At 38.8% G+C, this 24,823-nt stretch overlaps 1 protein-coding gene across 1 annotated transcript in view; it reads left to right on the plus strand.

Annotated features, from left to right (window-relative positions):
• The window catches only part of ARHGEF38 (Rho guanine nucleotide exchange factor 38), a 173,358-nt gene that overhangs the window by 132,310 nt on the left and 16,225 nt on the right, over window positions 1-24,823 (plus strand). Inside the window, exons 8-13 of the mRNA XM_037829025.1 lie at window positions 1,682-1,786; window positions 3,537-3,659; window positions 7,427-7,738; window positions 17,151-17,294; window positions 18,099-18,297; window positions 18,447-18,706. Of these exons, the coding sequence (XP_037684953.1) occupies window positions 1,682-1,786; window positions 3,537-3,659; window positions 7,427-7,738; window positions 17,151-17,294; window positions 18,099-18,297; window positions 18,447-18,706 (1,143 nt within the window). The remainder of the gene's footprint in view (window positions 1-1,681; window positions 1,787-3,536; window positions 3,660-7,426; window positions 7,739-17,150; window positions 17,295-18,098; window positions 18,298-18,446; window positions 18,707-24,823) is intronic.

Here is a 24,823-nt window from a genome sequence, read left to right on the forward strand (position 1 = left end):
AAACCAAAAAGTTGGTTGTTTGAAAAGATCAATAATATTGACAAACCTTTAACTAGATGGACAAAGAACAAAGAGAGAAGCCACAAATAACTAAAATCAGAAATGAAAGTGGGGATATTATTACTGACCCACAGAAATAAAATGATTGTAAGAGGATACAACTGTATGCCAATTAGGTAAATAAAATGATTATAAGAGGAACAACTATATGCCAATTAGGAATCCTAGATGAAATACACAAATTCTTAGTATCACAAAAGCTACCTACACTATCTCAAGAAGAAATATAAGTTCTCAACAAACTAATAACAAGTAATATTGAATGAGTAATCAAAAACTTCCCAATACAGGAAAACCAAGGACAGGATGGCTTCACTGATAAATTTCACCAAACATTCAAACAAAAATTAAGGGTAATGCTGCTCAAACTCTTCAAAAAAGAAAAAAATGAAGAGGAGAGAACACTTCTTAAGTCATTCTATGATGTCAACATCACCCTAACACCCAAGCCAGATAAAACCACAAAAAAGGAAAACAGTTTCACTGGTCCTTAGAAAGTTAAGCATAGAATTAAAATATGACCCAGCATTCCCACTTCTAGGTATATACCCAAAAGAATTGAAAGCAGAGACTTGAACAGTTATTTGCTCACCAGTGTTCATAGTAGCATTATGCACAGTTCCCAAAGAATGGAAGCAACCCAAGTGTCTATCAACCAATGAATGTATAAACAAAATGTGCTGTACACATACAATAGAATATTATTGAGCTGTAAAAAGGAATGAAGTTCTGATGCATGCTACAACATGAATGAAGCTTGCAGACATCATGTTGAGTAAAATAAGTTATACACAAAATGACAAATATTGTATGATCTCACTGATATAAAATTATTAATATAAGCAAATTCATAGTGTGAGAGACTATAATACAGGTTTCCAGGGTCAACCTGGTGGTAAGGAATGGAGAGTTAATACTTAATTAGAAGAGTTTCTGTTTGGGTTGAAGAAAAGTTTTGGGAATGGACAGTGGTGATGGTGGTACCACATTGTAAATGTAATTAACAATACTGGGCTATTTTTTGAATCTGGTTAAAAGGGAAAAATTTAGGTTGTATATATGTTTCTAGAATAAAATTTTTAAAAAAAACAGGATTGTACAGCACAATCAACGAACCCTATTGTAAATATGGAGTATATTTAATAATACAAGTATAACAACACTGTTTTGTCAATTTTAACAAAGCTACTACACCAATGCAAAGTGCTTATATTAGGGAAAACTGTGAGTGTAAGGGGTGGTATATGGGAAATATGTATTTTCTACATGATATTTCTGTAAACCTACTGCTTTTCTAATAAAAAAAAATGAGCACATGCATAACACATACCATTAAAAACTGTAGAGAAAAGTTTTACAATTGTACAGCTACTCTGACATAGGTGAAGCTATGTGAAAACTGAACAACAAATTAAGTTATATGATGTCGTTTTGCTATACTAATGCAGCATCAGTTTTGCTGTGTCCCAACACAGAAAGTAGTTGGCTAAGATGGTGTATCATAAAAGGTTTTCATCGCACCAGTGAGTTTTTTGTAATATGCTGGGCCAGTTATGATCCATGCTATTATTGTAAATACCAGATTAATTTGAGTTATAAAAAAATTTCATATACATTTTAGGTGAAAGACAATACCTTTAACAGAGAAGAAAAGTTATTTAGATATTTAGAAAAGACTGTGAGGCATTTTGTGAAGAACATCTCATTCTGTCTTCTACACATACAGGTAGGTGAGCCACAACTATTTCCAACATTATACAAGAGTATTCATTTCCATGGCTATTGTGAAGAGTAAATGTGACTGTTTGTTCATTTATTTGATGACACACACTGTATCAAATTTGGAAAGCTGTGAACTGCTGGTGAAGGCAGCTAATATAAAGACTTGGGTTTTGCTTGTTGTCCCCTCACCTGCTCTACCCTCCCACAGTCCAGATGGCTACATAGTGGGAACTTTGGTCATATGATTGCCACGTGGTACATGCTTTCTTTGTGATGAAAATGAGTTCATTAACACAAATTTGCAGATGAGGCTGAAATTTTGCTTGTTTATTTGTATGATAGTACTAAAATATCTCTTTCAGTAGTATTTAAGGTAACTTTAAAAGATACCTAAAATACATGTTTACATAATTTCAGAGTTGAAAAAGAAAAAAGAAAATCACTGTGGGGCATACAATAAAATCTGAAGAGATGTTAAAAAGTAAAACATAAAGCCCATAAAGACCCCAAGAATGCACAAGGGGGTCTCAAATTTAGCTCTTGGCTAACTAGCAGCCAACCCACAAAAGGGCGTTGTGATCACGCAATTCGGAGACTTACACTGAACACATGCATTTATATTATAACTAGCATTTTGTAATGCCCCGTTTATGATTCTGAAATGCAATTCACACATAATACAACCTTAGATTAGTAGGTATACAGAAAAGAAAATAAATATAAAGGAAAATAAATGCTAACAAAATAATATGGACTATAATATATAAATGCTCCTGTACAACTGAACTAGAAGACCAAACAACCCCACAAATTTCCAACCCTTTAGGAGGTTGTCTTGCCCCTGTTGAGAATCACTGATTTGAACACGCCAGTTGGAATACAATACAATTATTCTCATTAGTGAGACCAGTCAGGAGTTTTGTTCTATAGGACCTCATAAAGAGGACACGATGTGTAACAATATCCTTACAGTGGTCATGACTATGAGATATAGAAAGTTACACATCAGTCAGGTAATACATGATTCCCTCTTCCATTTTCCAAAAGTTTTTCTCTTGGAGGACTGTTTTTGGAAGCAGATGTTTCCATGCTTAGATAAAATATCACACCGGCAGAGGATTAAATTGGCAGACAGAATCATTTGGAGACAAGATTCCATGTTAAATAGCCCACAAGCATCATTCTGTTTTTATTTGTAAACTGATGCAAAGCCTGATTTTACAATCAGGTTTGCTAATCTCTTCCAAAAGTACTGGCTACTACGAAAAGAAAACAAAACATGGTTATACGAGCTGGAGGAGAGTGAAAGCCCTGTCCTTGATGTACCTTTCAAGGAGTAAATGCCTCTGGGGCATAACTACAGGAGGGTCTGTTTCCACTAATCTATTCAACAAAAATGTGAACATCTTCCCTTAAAGTGAGCAATGGATTTGCTAAGGAATGTTGTAGATACAAATGAAAGAGGAGTGATTTTTTAAATAAGGTATTTGTCAGAATTGAATGCTAACAAATGACCAACTAGGAAATTTAAGATGGATTTCACTTAGAAAAGGAGTTTCTCATACAGACTAATATAAAAAAGTGACATGGGGGGAAATTAAGGAAGTAGTTTACAAGTAGTCTGATTGTGCAGGGTATTCATGAAATGTTTTGTCTTTAGTTTTAAGTCTAAATGTGAAGTCCACATTTAGGACAGATGTCATTGTACTGATGTCAGAACTTACTTTTCTGTTACTTTTGTTCTTGGGTTTCAGGATGCCATGCCCTTAGTTCTGAGGAGTGTAATGGAGTTCCAGGAGATTTCATACACCAAAGATGAGGAGGAGAATGGCCATTCAGAGACCCCAAGTAATACCCCAAATCCTTGTGATGACTTTGTAAGTTAATCAAATTCACAGATAAATGCAAATTAAATAGTAGCGTTAAAATAAAAGCTGCATTTCATTTCTTTTTTTCTTTTTTTGGAGTTAAAATTAAAACATGCACTAAAGTAAATACTAATGCCAAAATTAGTAGGTTTAGGTAGGATCTTTTTTTAATCATTAAATATTTTTAAATGAATTAGTGAGGATTTTACTGTAATCAAAATTTAAGGGAACCCCAGATTGTGTTTCTAGGATAGTCAGTGTCTGTGAAGCTTTTGAAATCGAGATTTAGTTTAAGCCTGTATGTAATATTTCAAGGATTCATGATGTCATAAAGCTGTGATTTTCTTAAAAAAGTCTCTGGAAATGCTAGAGACCTTTGGGAGGAGCAGAGGTACTTTCTGAAGTTGTGACTACTGTTAACACACCGTACTCTGGAAAGCAAAAGCTTTATCCTTTTTTTTTTAGAGAATGGGATTTTACCAAGAATCATATATTATTTCTTCTGTTTTGTGGTAAAATATTTGTTTTCTAAAAGTCCTTTAAAAATAGCTTGGGAATCATGAAAATGTGCTTGAGCCAATAAAATATTTGGGCAGTAAGGTCATTTGAGTAGTACTAACTTTAATACACTGTCTTGTGTTTCTCAGGGTATTATTTCATATTTATAAATATTTTATAAAATATATAATAGACTCATAATCTTGAAAGTTGTTGAAAGTATCGACATTATTGACATTTTGGGTCAGACAACTCTTCATTGAATGGCCCTTGTGTTGGAGGGCAGTTAGCATTCCTGGCTCACCAGGATCTGAATCTCAGTAACGGCCCCCACATCACATCATTGTGACAACCAATGAATATCCCCACGTGTTTTCAAACCCCAACATCCCAGAAGATCTTGCTTTCCTGGTTCTAGGGAATATAAAACCAGAATTACATCTGAACTAAGGATGATTGATAAGATAGAAAGATCTAGGTAGGTAGATGGATGGATGGATGAATAGATAGATAGATAGATAGACAGATAAAATAGACAGACAGACAGAGATGTTTTTACAATATATGTTTGTCTTAGTTTGCCAGGGCTGCTATAATAAATACCACAGACTGGTTGGCTTAAACAACAGGAATTCATTGTCTCACAATTTTGGAAGCTAGAAGTCCAAAATCAACATGTCAGCAGGACTGTGCATTCTCTGAAGTCTGTAGCGTTCTGGTGGCAGCTTGCTGGCAATCCATAACTCAGTTCAGCCTCTGTCACTTGGCCATCTGTCTCCTTCAGTCCCCTACTACTCACTGTGTCCAAATTTCCTCTGTATACAAGGGACTCCAATCATATTGGATTAAGGCCCATCCTGATTCACTTTGGCCTCACCTTAATTAATAACATTTTCCAAGATCCTTTTTTACAAATACGTTCACAACCACAGGACCTGAATCTAGGACTTGAGCAAGACTTTTTGTGCAACATGGTTTAATCCATAGCAATGTTTAACGGAAAAAAATGTGGCTAGTTCTTTACGTATTTCCTGGACTTAATTATAGAGAGCACATTCTAGAAAAGTCCTTAATGGTTTACTTTTTAGCTTAATTCATTCATTAAGTCAATAAATATTTATTGAGCACCATTAATAACAAAGCATATAGCTTCTCTCTCAGCAAGCGTGTTCCAAAATTTGATGGAAAGAAAAGAGAAAGTCCTTTCTAATTTGCATAAAACCAAAGGATAATAAGTGACACTAAATCAAAACAATTATCAGAAAGCTCAATATGCAAAAGTAACATTTTTGTGGATAAAGTATATAGTACTCATTTTAAAAATCAAATAAGAACTCAAAAACTATCTAAAGGCAGAAGAGTTATTATCTAACCATGATTGATACTTATTGTTCTAGTTTGCTAATGCTGCTGGAATGCAAAACACCAGACATGGATTGGCTTTTATAAAAGGGGGTTTATTTGGTTACACAGTTACAGTCTTAAGGCCATAAAGTGTCCAAGGTAACACATAAGCAATCAGGTACCTTCACTGGAGGATGGCCAATGGTGTCCGGAAAACCTCTGTTAGCTGGGAAGGCATGTGGCTGGCGTCTGCTCCAAAGTTCTGGTTTCTAAATGGCTTTCTCCCAGAATGTTCCTCTCTAGGCTGCAGTTCCTCAAAAATGTCACTCTTACTTGCACTTGGGATATTTGTCCTCTCTCAGCTTCTCTGGAGCAAGAGTCTGCTTTCAATGGCCATCTTCAAACTGTCTCTCATCTGCAGCTCCTGTGCTTTCTTCAAAGTGTCCCTCTTGGCTGTAGCTCCTCTTCAAAATGTCACTCACAGCTGCACTGAGTTCCCTCTGCCTGTCAGCTCATTTATATGGCTCCACTGATCAAGGCTCACCCTGAATGGGTGGGGCCACTCCTCCATGGAAATATCTCATCAGAGTTATCACCTACAGTTGGGTGGGGCACATTTCCATGCAAACAACCTAATCCAAATGTTCCAACTTAATCCCCACTGATATGTCTGCCCCACAAGATTGCATCAAAGAATATGGCTTTTTCTGGGGGACATAATACATTCAAACCAGCACATTTATGTTCACATTTTGTAAAGGGCAAAATATAAAATAAAATCTGATTCTGATTTGTTCCAACCACGTTTCCTATGTACAGGAGAATCAGTTTGTGTCTATGGGTCACTGGGAAGATATATTGTAATTAGATTACCAATAGAATCCAGTCAAGATGCAAACACAGTAATTTATCCCAGATACAGTAAACAGATTCTTTGCTTAATCAAAAAACTCATTAACAGCCTGCAGGCTTATATTGATTATCTCATAAGCTAGACATCAAACTTGATCTGTGTTGGCTATTTCTGGTGCCAATAAGAGATTGGTTTCCCCTGTCTTCTAGATTTCCCATGAGTTCAGACAAAGTTACCAGGCAGCATGTAGGTTAATTAATACAGCTGCTGCTGAGATGCTGATTCCCTAGAACATCTTTGGGGGTACAAAAGAGAAATCAACTTGCAAATTGCCATGAAATAACCCTACAACCCAAGAGCATATAAAAACCCATTATAATTACAGCTGACTGTTCATTACCATTCAAAAATTTTTATGATAAATGGCAAAGTAGGGCAGTCAACCAACAGAGGACAATAGTGTATTTCAGAACAGAGGGAGAGGAAAGAGAAATAGAAAAAATTAAGTTTAGGGTGCTGAAATGCTGGCACAGGATTGGACTTTAACATGAAGTTCATTGCCCATGACTCAGAACTAAAAATGTAACAATTTAAGATGCCTATCCTGGCATCAGCTTAATTTGTCAATGTTTTTTAAAGAGGTCATCCTAGCTCTATGGTCATTTCTATCACAGATCTAAAATACCTGTATTAAGGAAGTACTTTCTTTATAAGGAGTGCATTCTACCCAGGGTAGCCAGGATGTTGAGGTAGATGTGGGAGGCATTAGGTACAGTCTTCTCTAAGACCAACTATACTCCTTTTACTGCCAGCAGAGCGGAGTATCGTCAAGGGGGAAGAGTGGGGGGAGGGCAAGCTTTAATCGTTCATATTCCTCTTCCTGTTCAATGTCTAGAGTTCCTGTCTTAAGTCCTCGAATGGGTTGAGTGAGACAAAAAACGTATCTGATCCTCTCTTAACTTGGCTACATTGCTGTTTTCCTTTCTGCACCTCCCGGGAGGAGGTAAGCCTACTGACAATTGCTCTGGGCACGGTAATTGGTTGTTACTCTGTAACCCGCGATTGTTTTTGCTTTTGGCAGGCAGCTCATTTACAGACGCTCGTCCTGACACCCCTGTCAGCCCTGCTGTCCTTATTCCCAGGGCCTCAGAAGCTCATCCAGAAACGCTATGACAAACTGCTGGATTACAACAGCTACCTGCAGCGGTCAGTGGGAGATGAGTCAGACCTGGCAAAAAAGGAATACGAAGCCCTCAATGCCCAGCTGGTTGAAGAGCTCCAGGTGTTCAACCAGGCTGCTCGGAGGATCCTTCTGAACTGTCTGTGCAGTTTCATCACCCTCCTCAGGGACCTGATGCTCCTGGCGCAGCGGGTTTATTCCACAGTGGGCCCGGTAAGCACCGCACCAGCATCTGGCTACCTCTGCCGACTGGATCTGTAAGAAATCAGACCCATGCAAGGGTGTTCCATGTGAGAGTGTGTGTGTGTGTGTGTGTGTGTGTGTGTGTGAACTGAAGCCAGCCACAAAGTCTTCTGCTCCTTCTCCCTCTTCCCCACAGGAAGCTGAAAGACCTAATTCAGTTTACTGTGACTTACACACTTGCTCTTTTCAGAAATTCCTTTTCTAATACTAAGCACTTTTCAGCATCACTCCACCCATTTGTGGAGCCAATGGCGTTCCACCTGCCTGGTGCTACATTTCAGTTTATCAGCTTATATTTTGTATTCTCTTCCCACTCAGCAGTTCTTAAATGTTAACTATGACTATTTAAGATGTGGATCCAAAAAGCCATCTCAGCATAACAACAGAAACAGGATAATTATGAAATCATTCTTTGTTCTTTTGTTTTCTCCTAAGAAAAGCCTGATATGTAGATGGCTATAGATAGATAGATATAGAGATAGAGAGCATATATGGGGGAGGAGAATTAAACATTACATTTCCATTATCCAGCATATTATTTTATAATTATTTTTCTTCCTAAAGAGGAAGAAAGATATTTACAATCCAATATCAACTTAAAAAATTTGCTTGGTTTCTGTAATTTGGCCCTTCATTTCACATGTGTCAGTTACCATGCAACTGCTTCAACCAGGATACATTATTTCCAGATTAGATATTGAACTCAATATTTGAAGCAAAATTAGTTATTTCCTAATTCATTTTTTAAGCCTAATTAAGTGCCAGAAAGTGTGTGAGTTGCTGGTAATACTGTGGCTGTGATGTAATTTCATGTGTCCACTTGGCAAGGTTGTTTGGTCAAGCACTGGCCTACTTGGTAAGGTGAGGTTATTTTGAGATGGAACTCACATCTATAATCAGTTGATTACATCTATGATCAACAGAGAATATTGCCCTCAGCAACATGGGGAGTCTCATCATCCAATCAGTTGGAGGTCCTACAAGCCAGAACTGAGGATTTCAGACAGCAGAAGGAGAATTTCTGCCTCAACTTCAGCATTGGCTCTTGCTGGCATTTTCAGCTAGCCAGCTTCCCCTGGGGGATTCAGACTAAGCACTTCAGCATCCTCTTTACTGGAGTAGGCCTGCCCTATGACATTTGGACTTGCCAGACCCCACGATCACATGAAAGAACACAGCAATATTTATTTAGGCAACCTGATGCCCAGAAGGGGGATGGTAAGGGAGGAAACCAGGCTTGGGGCTTGGGAAATTGGATGGGTGAAGAAAACTACGTGGGCCAGGAATGGATAGGGGAGAAATAGACTTTTGGGTCAATAAAACAGCAAGAGCTCCATTTCAGATATGCTGAATCTCAGATGCCTATTGGACATTCATGTGAAGAGAGCCAAGGAGCAAAGTCCCATTTCAGAGCTCATCAGAAGAGAGGTCTGTGGGGTCATGGAGATATCATTTGGGGTCATCAGGCTACAGACAGAATGAGGAGCTGTGGGGACAGCAGAGAGTCTCGGAAGAGAGGGTGGGTGAGGGCCAGGAACACCTCCAAGACCCTGGAGTTGAATCATTTAAAGATGAACTGTGAGCAATCCCTCCCCTCTCTGAGTCATCCAGAATCTTGCTGTATGATGTCTCTGTGTATCCACCTCTAAGTCATTCATGAAAATACAGAAGACAGGACAAGAAAGAACTCCATTTCTTTCACCTTCCCACCTCCCCAGCCAGCACAATCTACAGAAATGGCTCTGTGGCAGTCAGAGTGAGACCAGCCTGTGTGTCTGTCGTAGGACCATGCCATCCTTCTCCAAGTTGTTCTGAGAAGCTCCTAGTTAAATGCACTTTTTTTAGCCCAAGGTTGAAGAGCAGTTTCTCCTGCTGCGAAGCGCTGAGAGGCCAGGCCTTCTGAGTCCTAAACTGCCAGCCAAGAAGTTTCTCCAAAGAATTTCCATGGAAGTGTTTTTATGCCACCCAACCCAGCCAGTATCAGGGATGCCTCAATGGGCTCTAATTTATTTCTTAGAGAGGATGGAGAGCAGGGGAGTATATCCCAGAAGCACAGACTCTTCCTCTGAGCTGGGAGTGAAGCTGCAGTCTACCTAATAGCCCCGGTAGGCTGGTGGATCTGCTGGCTGGCAGTTTGTCCCAAGCTTAGGATGCCTGAAGACTCCATTTCCCTCTTTTTGAAATTCTACCACCTTAGGGTTCTGAGCTGGTGTTTCCTGAGTCTATTAGGCTTCCACATCTTTCCAATAGCCTTCGCAAATGGTGCTGATGCTCTGACCAGGAGCAGCTGCCGAGCCTTTGTCAGTGTGATGGCAGGTGTTTGGGTCCTACAGTCACATGCCCTGGGGAATGACTTCCAAAGGAAAGACATGAGTCACTGCTAGCAGGGTCTGCTCAGGGGACAGGCAGCAGGCAGGAAAAGAAGGGAAGTTATCTGAGTGATAAACATCTTTTTCCCAGAGTGTGACCTGTGCAAAATATGCCATGTGCCTTTAGATGTTACTCTCTAGATATACCCTATAGCAGGAGCCTAAAGTTCCTGCCCAGGTCATCCCTCTGAGTCTGTGTATGAAGAGACAATGGTTTCTCATCACTGCTCATCCTCTTAACCTTAAGGACAAAACATCTGTCCAGCACCTGGATTTCAGAACCGCAAGTTGCAGTACATTTAGTCCAAGAGAAGACGCCTCGGTCACAGAAACTTCAAGAAGGTGGTTATGCACACAGTCTAAGTATCTACCACCAAGCTAGGCTCAGGATGATGCAAAACCAGCAGCCTCCTGACAAGGGGCAGTGGGGCCCCCTGCTAGGGTGTTTGTGGTGTAGCTGCCAGGCGGCCACAGGCGGGCCTTCTGCACCAGGCAAAGCAATATTTTCTGGTATGTTTTACCATCAAAAAGTCCTTCTAATCAATCCTTTTGTTCCCCAGCCACTCTCCCATGGAGAATGAAATCAGCACTTTTCCTGTTGCCCAATCTATGTGGAAAGTGAGAAGTGTCAGCGGGCATTTGAGGGGCTGAGACTGAGGGTGCTTTATCTGGAGGTTCCCCACAGGGCTCCAGTTGGAGTGGCAGAGACTCCAGGACTTTCACCATGATGGAGCTTTCCAGAAACCACTGCTCTGCTGCTGGTAAAAGCCCAAAGACTAGGACTGCCACATCCATCTGGAGAGCCTCAGGAGAAAAGGCTGAGGGAGGGCCATCTTCCTCAGCCCAGAAGGCTCCAGGGCTGTTCATTCATTCATTCAGCACAGATTTATTGGAGCACCTCCGATGTGCTAATCAGGGAACAGAGAGGACACCATAACTGGTCCTACAGTTTTTAGAAGATGGGTATGCACATATCTTTTCCATCTTCTGAATATAGCTCTCTGGGATGGTCTAAGAAAGACCGATAGCAAAGGCTCCTCTGCCTGGCAGCTTAAAGATGCATTTGAAGCAATGACTGTCATTCCACCTTGTTGACCCTGAGCTCCTTATCTGTTGGTGCCAGGGTGACTGGCAGGGCCTGGGCTGCTCGATCTGGCAGCCACACCCCTAATTCATTTTTATTTTATATTTAATTAAATTTTGACATATTCTTTGAAGCAAATCAATTGAACAAACAGGTGCTACATTTACCTGGTTCAAAGGTCAAAACTATATAAAAATGTATTAGCAGTCTCACCCCCATTCCTGTCTCCCAACTATCCCATTCCCCACCTTCACTGGCATAATCATTTTTATTAGTTTATTTTTATCCATCTAGGGCTTCTTCATGCAAACAAAAGCAAATGCAAATATGTATTTTTATTTTTGACATAAAAAGTAGCAAATTATACCACTCTGCAACTTGCAACTTGCTTTTTAACAATATATCCTAGAAGTGCTTCCATGTCAGTACATAGAGATTCCTTATTCTTTTTACAGCTTTATAGTAGTCTACTGCATGGCTATATAATAGTGTATAACCAGTCCCTTATTTATTTTTTTGGTAACAATTTTAACTGAGATATAATTTATATAAAATATGTTCTCATTTAAGGTATACAATTCAATGGATTTTTAGTATATTCAGAGTTGTGCAACCATCACTATAATCAATTTGAGAACATTTCATCACTCCTAAAAGAAACCTCATGCCCATTAGCAGTTACTCCCCATTTTCCCTCAATCTTCCCAGTTAGGCAACTATCAGTCTATTCTCTGTTTATATTCACTTGCATATTTGGGACATTTCATATAAATGGAATTATACAATATGTGGCCCACTGTGAGCTGTGTAGAGTTCTTTCACTTAGCATAATGTTTTCAAGGTTCATACATGTTGTAGCATGCTTCCACACTTCATTTCTTATTGTTGCCAAGTAATATTCCATTATATGGATAGATCACCTTTTACTATCCATTTATCAGCTGATGTCCATTTGGGTTGTTTGCACTATTTGACTTTTATGAATAATGATGCTTTGAACATTCATCATTTACAAGCTTTTGTGGATGTATGTTTTCATGTCTCTTGGATATATATCTAGGAGTGGAATTGCTTAGTCAAATGGTAATTTTATGTTTAACATTTTGAAGAACTGCCAGACTGTTTTCCAAGGCAACTCATGAAACCAAATAGTGATCTATGATTGTCCCAATGTCTCCACATCCTTGCCAACATTTATTATTACCTGTCTTTCTTAGTATAGTCAACCTAGTGGGTGTGAAGTGATATCTCATTTTTGTTTTGATTTACATTTCCCTGATCAGCTCCCTATTTTTAAACTTTTAAAATTGAAGTATAACTTATATGCAGTAAAGAGCACCAATCTGAAGTGTATCTCTCAATCAATATTTACATATGTAAATATTACATGTAATATATAATACATTGTGTAACCACCACTCAGTTCAAGATATAAGCCCTTTCCAGCTCCCCATAAGTCATTCTCATGACCACACTAAGGCTCTAGAATCCTAAAAGTAACCACTCTTCTGACCTGACTGTTCTACCTGGAATTATACAATAAGTACTCTTTCGTGTCTTAATCAATCCCTAATGACGGATATTTGGGCTATTTCCAATTTTTTCTATCACAAATAATGCCACAATCAATTACTTTGTACAAAGGTCTTTTTATATATATCTTAAGAAGAGATTTCTGGAAGTGGGATCTTTGGTTCAAATGTTTAACAAATATGTAATTTTGCTAGATATTGCCAGATTCTCTTAGGAATTATACCATTTTTAATTCTCACCTGCAGCGTATAACAGAGCCAGTTTCCCCAGGGTTTTTGCCAATCTAATAGGTTTCACAGTGTAATTCTAATTTGCATTTCTCTAATTATTAGTGAGGTTGAGAATCTTCATGTATTTGAGGACTATTTTATTTTTCTTTCTGTGGGATAGCTAATTTTGCCCCCCCCCCCCCACTTTTTTTTAACAGTTGAGTTCTTGCTTTTTTCCTCAATTTTTAGAAGCAATGTATATATTAGGGAGATGAGCCTTTTGTCTGAGATATATATTGAGAATGTTTTCCCTAGTTTATCTTTTGTCTTTGGGCTTTGTTTGTGGTGTTTTTGTTTTTGTTTTTTTGTTTGTTTGTTTGTTTGTTTATTTGTTTTTTGTCATGCAGGAGTGCTTTTTTTTTTTTAATATAGTCAAATTTATCAATCATTTATTTTACAATTTCTGGAGTTTGAGTAGTAGTTACAAAATACTGTCATGCTTCGAGGCTCCAAAGAAATTCACCCATGTTTTCCTCTAGTATATTTATAGTTTCATAGTTTTAATTATTTGATCTATGTAGAATTTATCATGGTGTTTCATGTGAGATATGGGTCAAAATTTATCTTTTTCCAAATGGGTATCTAGTGTTCCCAACACTATTTATCAAAAAGTTACTTTTTTTTCTTGATGTTAATTTTTTTCTCAATGAAACTCAATTTGCAGTTTCTTTGGATAATTTTATCCTGAGTTCCATAGAGACTTTATGTATAGTATATGGTTATGGTAGAAGGCAGATTTATTAGTTCACAATAAAGTTGAGTTTGATAAGAGTTTGCTAATTAGAGAAGACATGTTATTTTAGGTATCTTTGATCCCACTTGGAATCATAGAACTTTTAAAAGAAGAAGAAGCCTTCTCTTCAGTTTCTGCTTAAATTATACAAATTTCTTTCACATTGCAGTTCATAGTAGAAGAGGACTTTGGTTTTGAGAAATTTCTAATGCCTTAATATAAAAAGCATTTTGGAGAAATTTGTCCTCATTAAAATAATTTCATAATGAAAACATCGATTATTTTTCTCTCCTCCTTTTCTCTTTTCTCTCTCTCTTTCTGGACTTCCTGAGTTGTTTTACTTTTATCTTTTTCTACTTATTTTCTCTCTCTTTATCAGTTTGACCTACTTCCTAAGAAATTTTCCTGATCTAATCTTTTTTTTTAAATTCATTTTTATTGAGATATATTCACATACCATGCAGTCATACAAAACAAGGCATACATTCAACTCTTTACAGTACCATTACATAGTTGTGCATTCATCACCAAAATTAATTTTTGGCATTTTCATTACCACACACACAATAATAATAATAATAATAATTAAAGTGAAAAAGAACAATTAAAGTAAAAAAGAACACTGGGTGCCTTTTTTTTTTTCCTTCTCCCATTTTTCTACTCATCCATCCATACGCTGAACAAAGGGGAATATGGTCCATATGGCTTTCCCAATCACATTGTCACCCCTCATAAGCTACATTTTTATACAATTGTCTTCAAGATTCATGGCTTCTGGTTTGTAGTTTGATAGTTTCAGGTATTTACTGCTAGCTATTCCAATTCATTAGAACCTAAAAAGGGTTGTCTATATTGTGTGTAAGAGTGCCCACCAGAGTGACCTCTCGGCTCCTTTTGGAATCTCTCTGCCACTGAAACTTATTTCATTTCTTTTCACATCCCCCTTTTGGTCAAGAAGATGTTCTCCATCCCACGATGCCGGGTCTAGATTCTTCCCTGGGAGTCACATTCCACGTTGCTGGGGAGATTTACTCCCCTGGGTGTCAGATCTCATGTAGCGGGTAGGGCAGTGATTTCACCTGCCAAGTTGGCTTAGCTAGAGAGAGAGGGCCACATCTGAGCAACAAAGAGGCATTTAGGAGGAGGCTCTTAGGCATAATTATAGGGAGGCCTAGCCTCTCCTTTGCAGCAACAGTCTTCCCAAGGGCAAGTCCTGTGGTAGAGGGCTTAGCCCATCAAACCATCAGTACCCAATGTCTGTGAGCACATCAGCAACCATTGAGGTGGGGAAGCCCAATACCCCTGCATTCTCCACCAGCTCCTCAAGGTGGCTCTGCATATTTTTTTCATTTTTTTTAATTAACTTTTTTTTTAAATCAACTATATCAAAAAAATTAAAAAAATACATTAAAAAAACGTTTCAAACAAACCATAACAAGGGAGTAAGAAAAAGACAACTAACCTAAGATAACTACTTTACTTCCAACGTGTTCCTACTCTACCCCAAGAAAATAACCTAATATAGCAACATTTCTGTGAACTTGTTCCTACTATACCCATCAGAAATTAACAGACCATAGGCATTCCTGGGCATTCCCAGAATGTTAAATTTACCCATGATAGCTTATCTGTTCTTATTGGGATATCATTCCCCCTTCCTTAATTGCTCTCTATCACTATTTCCCCTACATTCTACATTATAAACCATTTGTTTTACATTTTTCAATGTTCACATTAGTAGTGGCATATGATATTTCTCTTTTTGTGCCTGGCTTATTTCGCTCAGCATTACATCTTCAAGGTTCATCCATGTTGTCATATGTTTCACAACATCGTTCCTTCTTACAGCTGCGTAGTAATCCATCTTTTGATTTGTTTTTATTTTTGCTATCATGCTTTAATTTTTAAGGGCTCTTTTTTGTTTTCTTAAAATTAAGACAGGCTGCTGTCCTTTTTGTCAGAGTCTTTCACATTAGAGGCATATCTCAGATATCTGATATCTTTGGTCATTCATTATTAATAAAAAGCTAGGGAATAATTGACACCATTAAGCACATAGGTAGGAGTTGACCTGTGACCTTCACTATTGTGGAGTAATCTGGCTGTCATCTCTGTGGGGAACCCCTGATGACATCACCTTTTGTTTTTCCTCTTGGACTGGTCAGCACCTCCAGAGATGCCTCTTCCAGTCTTCTGCCTGGAGGTAAAGGTCTGGCTGCTAGGACTGGCTACAGCATCTCTGGGTCCATTGTACATCCTTTCACTTAATTACCTGTTTCCAGTATGGATTAAGGGTCTAATATCCAACAGGGGTTCCCCACCCTAATTTGTGCATAGTATCCTCAGTCCAAAGACTCAATGTTTTATAATTTGCCGTGAATAAAACTTCCAGTTTTCTGCCAACATAGGGAAAATGCAGTAACCCAGCTTCACTGAAATGGGGAAAGAATCTGACATCCAACTGTTTCTAAAACAGTTCCAGTTGTCTATAACTATGTAACTACACCAAATGAGGTTACCTGAAGCAATAATAATCACTTATTATTATTGTCTGTCATAGCTCTGAGGAGTCACTGGCCTCAGCTCAGTCAGCCCAGACATTCTCACTCAGTCTCTCCTGAGGTTGCAGACAAATAGCTGAGGCTGGAGTCATCTCCTTCCTCAGTCCCATGATGATGGAAGGACTCAAATACCTAGGGACTCAGCCCCATGATGATGGGGCTCCACAGGCCTCCTCCTCCCTGCTCTCTGTGGCCTCTCCACACAGTCTATACATAGGGTGCCCATAGTGTAGGCAGACTTACATGATGACTTAAGACTCCAGAGTGAGAGCCCCAAGAGAAGCCAGCAAAAACCTCATGGCCTTTTCTGATCTAGTCAGGAAAATCAGGCAGCATCACTTTCAAAACATTCTGTTCTTGAGGTAATCATCAAGGACCACCCAGTTTCAGTGGGAGGGCATAGGCTCCATATCTTGATGGGAAACCTAGCACAGAATTTGCTGACTTGTTTTAAAACCACCACAAGTTCTTAACCAGGGCTCATTGTTTTAGCCTCTTTCTCACGTCCCACCAACTTAGCCCTACCGCATAGCCTACTGTTATCAATTCCTGAGCCTTTCTTTGAAAATTTTATTGCTATTTTTTCTCTTCTTCTTTTGTTTTAGGCTTGAACCTTTAAAAACATAAACTGTCATGTTAGTTGGGTTTCCAGAGAGAGCAAATTAGGCTGTCTTTACACAAAACTCTAAAGTTGTCCTCATTGTTCCCTGTGGAGGTACCTTATGCTGTTTCAACTATTCTTCACAACTCTACTAAATTCAACACCTGATATGTTTAAGTAGTTGTCCAAGAACAATACCATATTATTCCTTCCATATCACTTCTATGTATAGGTACCACTATTGGTTTCCAGCATCTCTGAGATTCAGAATCAAGTACTAGAAGAGGTACAAAATCTGAATTTTGTGAAGGATAACAGTGCCACCTTTATTGAGAGGAAACTGAGTTTTGAAAAGAAAAAGCCTGTGCAAATTCTGGTGAGTTTCATAGTACTCATGACAATGATGGATATCATCTTTTTGCCTTATCCAAGTCATAGTAAAATATTATATTCCAAATCATTTGTCCCATTCTATTGTAGTATAATTTACCCACATATTATGTGTATAATTTCTTGACTATTTCTAACCTCTATAACATAAGCTTCAAAAGATTATGTTTTTTTTTTAATCTGTTTTTTAAAAATACCTAGAAGCATGCTTAGCACAAGGTAGGCATTCAATATTTGTTGAATGAATGAATATAATTTCATAAAGAGATATTATAAAATACAACCCTTTCATTTTCTAGATACGGGATCCTAAGCTCCAGAGATGAAGTGATCTTCTCAAAATCACTTGGTGGGATGGGGTGTAGACCTCTTGACTCCTACTTAATTTACCAATATTATTTCCCAGAAAATGACATGCATATATACAATTTACATAATTAAATATTATGTATCAAGTGCTTAATAGGCAATAGGGATTGTCTCCTATATGGCAGATAGAATTAAAAATTGCTCAAAATCTGAGAGGGATTAGAACCTCTGCCTTTGGTTTCTCAGTTGAATTTTCTTTCTTCTCTACAACACTGCCCTCATGTGCCAACTAGAGAATTTTTCTCACTGAATAATTTGGCTAAGTACTTCACGATAAAAACCTGATCTCTATCTGAATTTTGAAATTATCCCAAATCAATGTATGGCTACTACGTTTAAAAATTCTCCAGAGAATTATACAACTCAGTGAGGATTTTATTATATATCTATCTAAACTAAAATTTCTCCTTACTTCTCCCAGCCAGAAATGCCACGTCAAACTGATATTCACCGCTCCAAACTTCTATCCACATACAGTGCAGAAGAACTATTCCAAGCTAAGCGCAAATGCAATGCTACACAAGAATATGATATCAATCTTCTGGAAGGGGAATTGGTGGCTGTGATGGAACAGAAAGATCCATTGGGGAGTACAAGCAGGTGGCTTGTGGACACAGGAAGTAAGGTTTTTTGCATTAGATGCACAGAACTACCCCCCTTCAAGTTGAGAATTTTCCAGGGGACTCTGTATGCCTCTCTAAGCACAAATGTTTGGGGAGAGTATACACATGACCTTGATTCTTTTTTTTTCTTTCTATTTCCTATTTAGTTGTAAAAGGATATGTGTATTCCTCCTTCTTAAAACCCTACAATCCAGCAAAAGGGCAGAAGGTGGATACTGAGAACAGGTTCTGTGATGATGATTTTGACAACATCAGCCTCTTTGTGTCTTCACGGCCGGCTAGTGACAGTGTCACAGGCACCCCGGAAGGCAGCATAAGTGACAGCAGCTCATCTCTTAGTGGCACGTGTGGAAAGTGTGAAACAAATGGCACTGATGTTGACAGTTTTCAGGAGGTAGATGAACAGGTAAGAATTTGAACCTTGATGTAAAAATGCTCAGCTCTTCAAATCAGGAAAGAGAGTCTCTCTAGCTGCATTCTATCTTACTGTAAGACTTGGTGGAAGACTGTAAGCTTTGACATCAAGGAGATCAACTCTATTAGCACTTACTCTCTGTGCACATTTTTGCAAGGAATGTGATTCTCTGAGCCTGTTTCCTCAAATGAGGGAATGAGAACAGTAATTCTTACTTTGCAGAGTGATGTGAGGATTAGACATGCTGTGTGTATGTAATGAAAAGAGTAGACACTCGGAGGCGGGGCAAGATGGCAGACTGGTGAGCTGTATGTTTTAGTTACTCCTCCAGGAAAGTAGGTAAAAAGCCAGGAACTGCGTGGACTGGACACCACAGAGCAATCTGTCTTTGGGCATACTTCATACAACACTCATGAAAACGTGGAACTGCTGAGATCAGCGAAATCTGTAAGTTTTTGCGGCCAGGGGACCCGCGCCCCTCCCTGCCAGGCTCAGTCCCGGGGGAGGAGGGGCTGTCAGCTCCAGGAAGGAGAAGGGAGAATTGCAGTGGCTGCTCTCATCGGAAACTCATTCTACTGATTCAAACTCCAACCATAGATAGACTGAGGCCAGACACCAGAGACTCTGAGAGCAGCCAGCCCAGCAGAGAGGAGACGGGCATAGAAGGAAAACAACACGAGAAGCTCCAAAGTAAAAGCAGAGGATTTTTGGAGTTCTGGTGAACACAGAAAGGGGAAGGGCGGAGATCAGGCCTTGAGGCACATATGCAAATCCCGAAGCAAGGCTGATCTCTCTGCCCAGGGCACCTTTCCTTAATGGCCCTGGTTGCTTTGTCTATTAGCATTTCAATAACCCATTAGATCTCTGAGGAGGGCCGTTTGTTTTTTTTTTTTTTTTGTTTTGTTTTTTTAAATCCTTTTTGTTTTTTCTAAAACAATTACTCTAAGAAGCTCAATACAGAAAGCTTCAAAGAATTGAAATTTGGGCACGTCAAGTCAAGAGCAGAACTAAGAGAGCTCTGAGACAAAAGGCAATAATCCAGTGGCTGAGAAAATTCACTAAACAACACAACTTCCCAAGAAAAGGGGGGTGTCCGCTCACAGCCACCATCCTGGTGGACAGGAAACACTCCTGCCCATCGCCAGCCCCATAGCCCAGAGCTGCCCCAGACAACCCAGTGTGACGGAAGTGCTTCAAATAACAGGCACACACCACAAAACTGGGCGTGGACATTAGCCTTCCCTGCAACCTCAGCTGAATGTCCCAGAGCTGGGAAGGGGGAGCAGTGTGAATTAACAGAGCCCCATTCAGCCATCATTTGAGCAGACTGGGAGCCTCCCAACACAGCCCAGCAGCCCAGAACTGCCCTGGGGGGACGGCACTCACCTGTGACATAGCACAGTCATCCCTCAACAGAGGACCCGGGGTGCACAGCCTGGAAGAGGGGCCCACTTGCAAGTCTCAGGAGCCATACGCCAATACCAAAGACTTGTGGGTCAGTGGCAGAGACAAACTGTGGCAGGACTGAACTGAAGGATTAGACTATTGCAGTAGCTTTAAAACTCTAGGATCATCAGGGAGATTTGATTGTTAGGGCCACCCCCCCCTCCCCGACTGCCCAGAAACACGCCCCACATACAGGGCAGGCAACACCAACTACACACGCAAGCTTGGGACACCAATTGGGCCCCACAAGACTCACTCCCCCACTCACCAAAAAGGCTAAGCAGGGGAGATCTGGCTTGTGGAGAACAGGTGGCTCGTGGACGCCACCTGCTGGTTAGTTAGAGAAAGTGTACTCCACGAAGCTGTAGATCTGATAAATTAGAGATAAGGACTTCAACTGGTCTACAAACCCTAAAAGAACCCTATCAAGGACAGCAAATGCCACGAGGCCAAAAACAACAGAAAATTATAAAGCATATGAAAAAACCAGACGATATGGATAACCCAAGCCCAAGCACCCAAATCAAAAGACCAGAAGAGACACACCTAGAGCAGCTACTCAAAGAACTAAAGATGAACAATGAGACCCTAGTACGGGATATGAAGGAAATCAAGAAGACCCTAGAAGAGCATAAAGAAGACATTGCAAGACTAAATAAAAAAATGGATGATCTTATGGAAATTAAAGAAACTGTTGACCAAATTAAAAAGATTCTGGACACTCATAGTACAAGACTAGAGGAAGTTGAACAACGAATCAGTGACCTGGAAGATGACAGAATGGAAAATGAAAGCATAAAAGAAAGAATGGGGAAAAAAATTGAAAAACTCGAAATGGACCTCAGGGATATGATAGATAATATGAAACGTCCGAATATAAGACTCATTGGTGTCCCAGAAGGGGAAGAAAAGGGTAAAGGTCTAGGAAGAGTATTCAAAGAAATTGTTGGGGAAAACTTCCCAAATCTTCTAAACAACATAAATACACAAATCATAAATGCTCAGCGAACTCCAAATAGAATAAATCCAAAAAAACCCACTCCGAGACATATACTGATCACACTGTCAAACATAGAAGAGAAGGAGCAAGTTCTGAAAGCAGCAAGAGAAAAGCAATTCACCACATACAAAGGAAACAGCATAAGACTAAGTAGTGACTACTCAGCAGCCACCATGGAGGCGAGAAGGCAATGGCACGATATATTTAAAATTCTGAGAGAGAGGAATTTCCAGCCAAGAATACTTTATCCAGCAAAGCTCTCCTTCAAATTTGAGGGAGAGCTTAAATTTTTCACAGACAAAGAAATGCTGAGAGAATTTGCTAACAAGAGACCTGCCCTACTGGAGATACTAAAGGGAGCCCTACAGACAGAGAAACAAAGACAGGACAGAGAGACTTGGAGAAAGGTTCAGTACTAAAGAGATTCGGTATGGGTACAATAAAGGATATTAATAGAGAGAGGGAAAAATATGGCAAACATAATCCAAAGGATAAGATGGCCGATTCAAGAAATGCCTTCACGGTTTTAACGTTGAATGTAAATGGATTAAACTCCCCAATTAAAAGATATAGATTCGCAGAATGGATCAAAAAAAATGAACCATCAATATGTTGCATACAAGAGACTCATCTTAGACACAGGGACACAAAGAAATTGAAAGTGAAAGGATGGAAAAAAATATTTCATGCAAGCTACAGCCAAAAGAAAGCAGGTGTAGCAATATTAATCTCAGATAAAATAGACTTCAAATGCAGGGATGTTTTGAGAGACAAAGAAGGCCACTACATACTAATAAAAGGGGCAATTCAGCAAGAAGAAATAACAATCGTAAATGTCTATGCACCCAATCAAGGTGCCACAAAATACATGAGAGAAACATTGGCAAAACTAAAGGAAGCAATTGATGTTTCCACAATAATTGTGGGAGACTTCAACACATCACTCTCTCCTATAGATAGATCAACCAGACAGAAGACCAATAAGGAAATTGAAAACCTAAACAATCTGATAAATGAATTAGATTTAACAGACATATACAGGACATTACATCCCAAATCACCAGGATACACATACTTTTCTAGTGCTCACGGAACTTTCTCCAGAATAGATCATATGCTGGGACATAAAACAAGCCTCAATAAATTTGAAAAGATTGAAATTATTCAAAGCACATTCTCTGACCACAATGGAATACAATTAGAAGTCAATAACCATCAGAGACTTAGAAAATTCACAAATACCTGGAGGTTAAACAACACACTCCTAAACAATCAGTGGGTTAAAGAAGAAATAGCAAGAGAAATTGCTAAATATATAGAGACGAATGAAAATGAGAACACAACATACCAAAACCTATGGGATGCAGCAAAAGCAGTGCTAAGGGGGAAATTTATAGCACTAAACGCATATATTAAAAAGGAAGAAAGAGCCAAAATCAAAGAACTAATGGATCAACTGAAGAAGCTAGAAAATGAACAGCAAACCAATCCTAAACCAAGTAGAAGAAAAGAAATAACAAGGATTAAAGCAGAAATAAATGACATAGAGAACAAAAAAACAATAGAAAGGATAAATATCACCAAAAGTTGGTTCTTTGAGAAGATCAACAAGATTGACAAGCCCCTAGCTAGACTGACAAAATCAAAAAGAGAGAAGACCCATAAAAACAAAATAATGAATGAAAAAGGTGACATAACTGCAGATCCTGAAGAAATTAAAAAAATTATAAGAGGATATTATGAACAACTGTATGGCAACAAACTGGATAATGTAGAAGAAATGGACAATTTCCTGGAAACATATGAACAACCTAGACTGACCAGAGAAGAAATAGAAGACCTCAACCAACCCATCACAAGCAAAGAGATCCAATCAGTCATCAAAAATCTTCCCACAAATAAATGCCCAGGGCCAGATGGCTTCACAGGGGAATTCTACCAAACTTTCCAGAAAGAACTGACACCAATCTTACTCAAACTCTTTCAAAACATTGAAAAAAATGGAACACTACCTAACTCATTTTATGAAGCTAACATCAATCTAATACCAAAACCAGGCAAAGATGCTACAAAAAAGGAAAACTACCGGCCAATCTCCCTAATGAATATAGATGCAAAAATCCTCAACAAAATACTTGCAAATCGAATCCAAAGACACATTAAAAAAATCATACACCATGACCAAGTGGGGTTCATTCCAGGCATGCAAGGATGGTTCAACATCAGAAAAACAATCAATGTATTACAACACATTAAAAACTCGAAAGGGAAAAATCAATTGATCATCTCAATAGATGCTGAAAAAGCATTTGACAAAATCCAACATCCCTTTTTGATAAAAACACTTCAAAAGGTAGGAATTGAAGGAAACTTCCTCAACATGATAAAGAGCATATATGAAAAACCCACAGCCAGCATAGTACTCAATGGTGAGAGACTGAAAGCCTTCCCTCTAAGATCAGGAACAAGACAAGGATGCCCGCTGTCACCACTGTTATTCAACATTGTGCTGGAAGTGCTAGCCAGGGCAATCCGGCAAGACAAAGAAATAAAAGGCATCCAAATTGGAAAAGAAGAAGTAAAACTGTCATTGTTTGCAGATGATATGATCTTATATCTAGAAAACCCTGAGAAATCAACGATACACCTACTAGAGCTAATAAACAAATTTAGCAAAGTAGCGGGATACAAGATTAATGCACATAAGTCAGTAATGTTTCTATATGCTAGAAATGAACAAACTGAAGAGACACTCAAGAAAAAGATACCATTTTCAATAGCAACTAAAAAAATCAAGTACCTAGGAATCAACTTAACCAAAGATGTAAAAGACCTATACAAAGAAAACTACATAACTCTACTAAAAGAAATAGAAGGGGACCTTAAAAGATGGAAAAATATTCCATGTTCATGGATAGGAAGGCTAAATGTCATTAAGATGTCAATTCTACCCAAACTCATCTACAGATTCAATGCAATCCCAATCAAAATTCCAACAACCTACTTTGCAGACTTGGAAAAGCTAGTTATCAAATTTATTTGGAAAGGGAAGATGCCTCGAATTGCTAAAGACACTCTAAAAAAGAAAAACGAAGTGGGAGGACTTACACTCCCTGACTTTGAAGCTTATTATAAAGCCACAGTTGCCAAGACAGCATGGTACTGGCACAAAGATAGACATATAGATCAATGGAATCGAATTGAGAATTCAGAGATAGACCCTCAGATCTATGGCCGACTGATCTTTGATAAGGCCCCCAAAGTCACCGAACTGAGCCATAATGGTCTTTTCAACAAATGGGGCTGGGAGAGTTGGATATCCATATCCAAAAGAATGAAAGAGGACCCCTACCTCACCCCCTACACAAAAATTAACTCAAAATGGACCAAAGATCTCAATATAAAAGAAAGTACCATAAAACTCCTAGAAGATAATGTAGGAAAACATCTTCAAGACCTTGTATTAGGAGGCCACTTCCTAGACTTTACACCCAAAGCACAAGCAACAAAAGAGAAAATAGATAAATGGGAACTCCTCAAGCTTAGAAGTTTCTGCACCTCAAAGGAATTTCTCAAAAAGGTAAAGAGGCAGCCAACTCAATGGGAAAAAATTTTTGGAAACCATGTATCTGACAAAAGACTGATATCTTGCATATACAAAG

The sequence above is a fragment of the Choloepus didactylus genome, chromosome 3, assembly GCF_015220235.1.
Source record: "Choloepus didactylus isolate mChoDid1 chromosome 3, mChoDid1.pri, whole genome shotgun sequence".
Classification (NCBI taxonomy): Eukaryota; Metazoa; Chordata; class Mammalia; order Pilosa; family Megalonychidae; genus Choloepus; species Choloepus didactylus.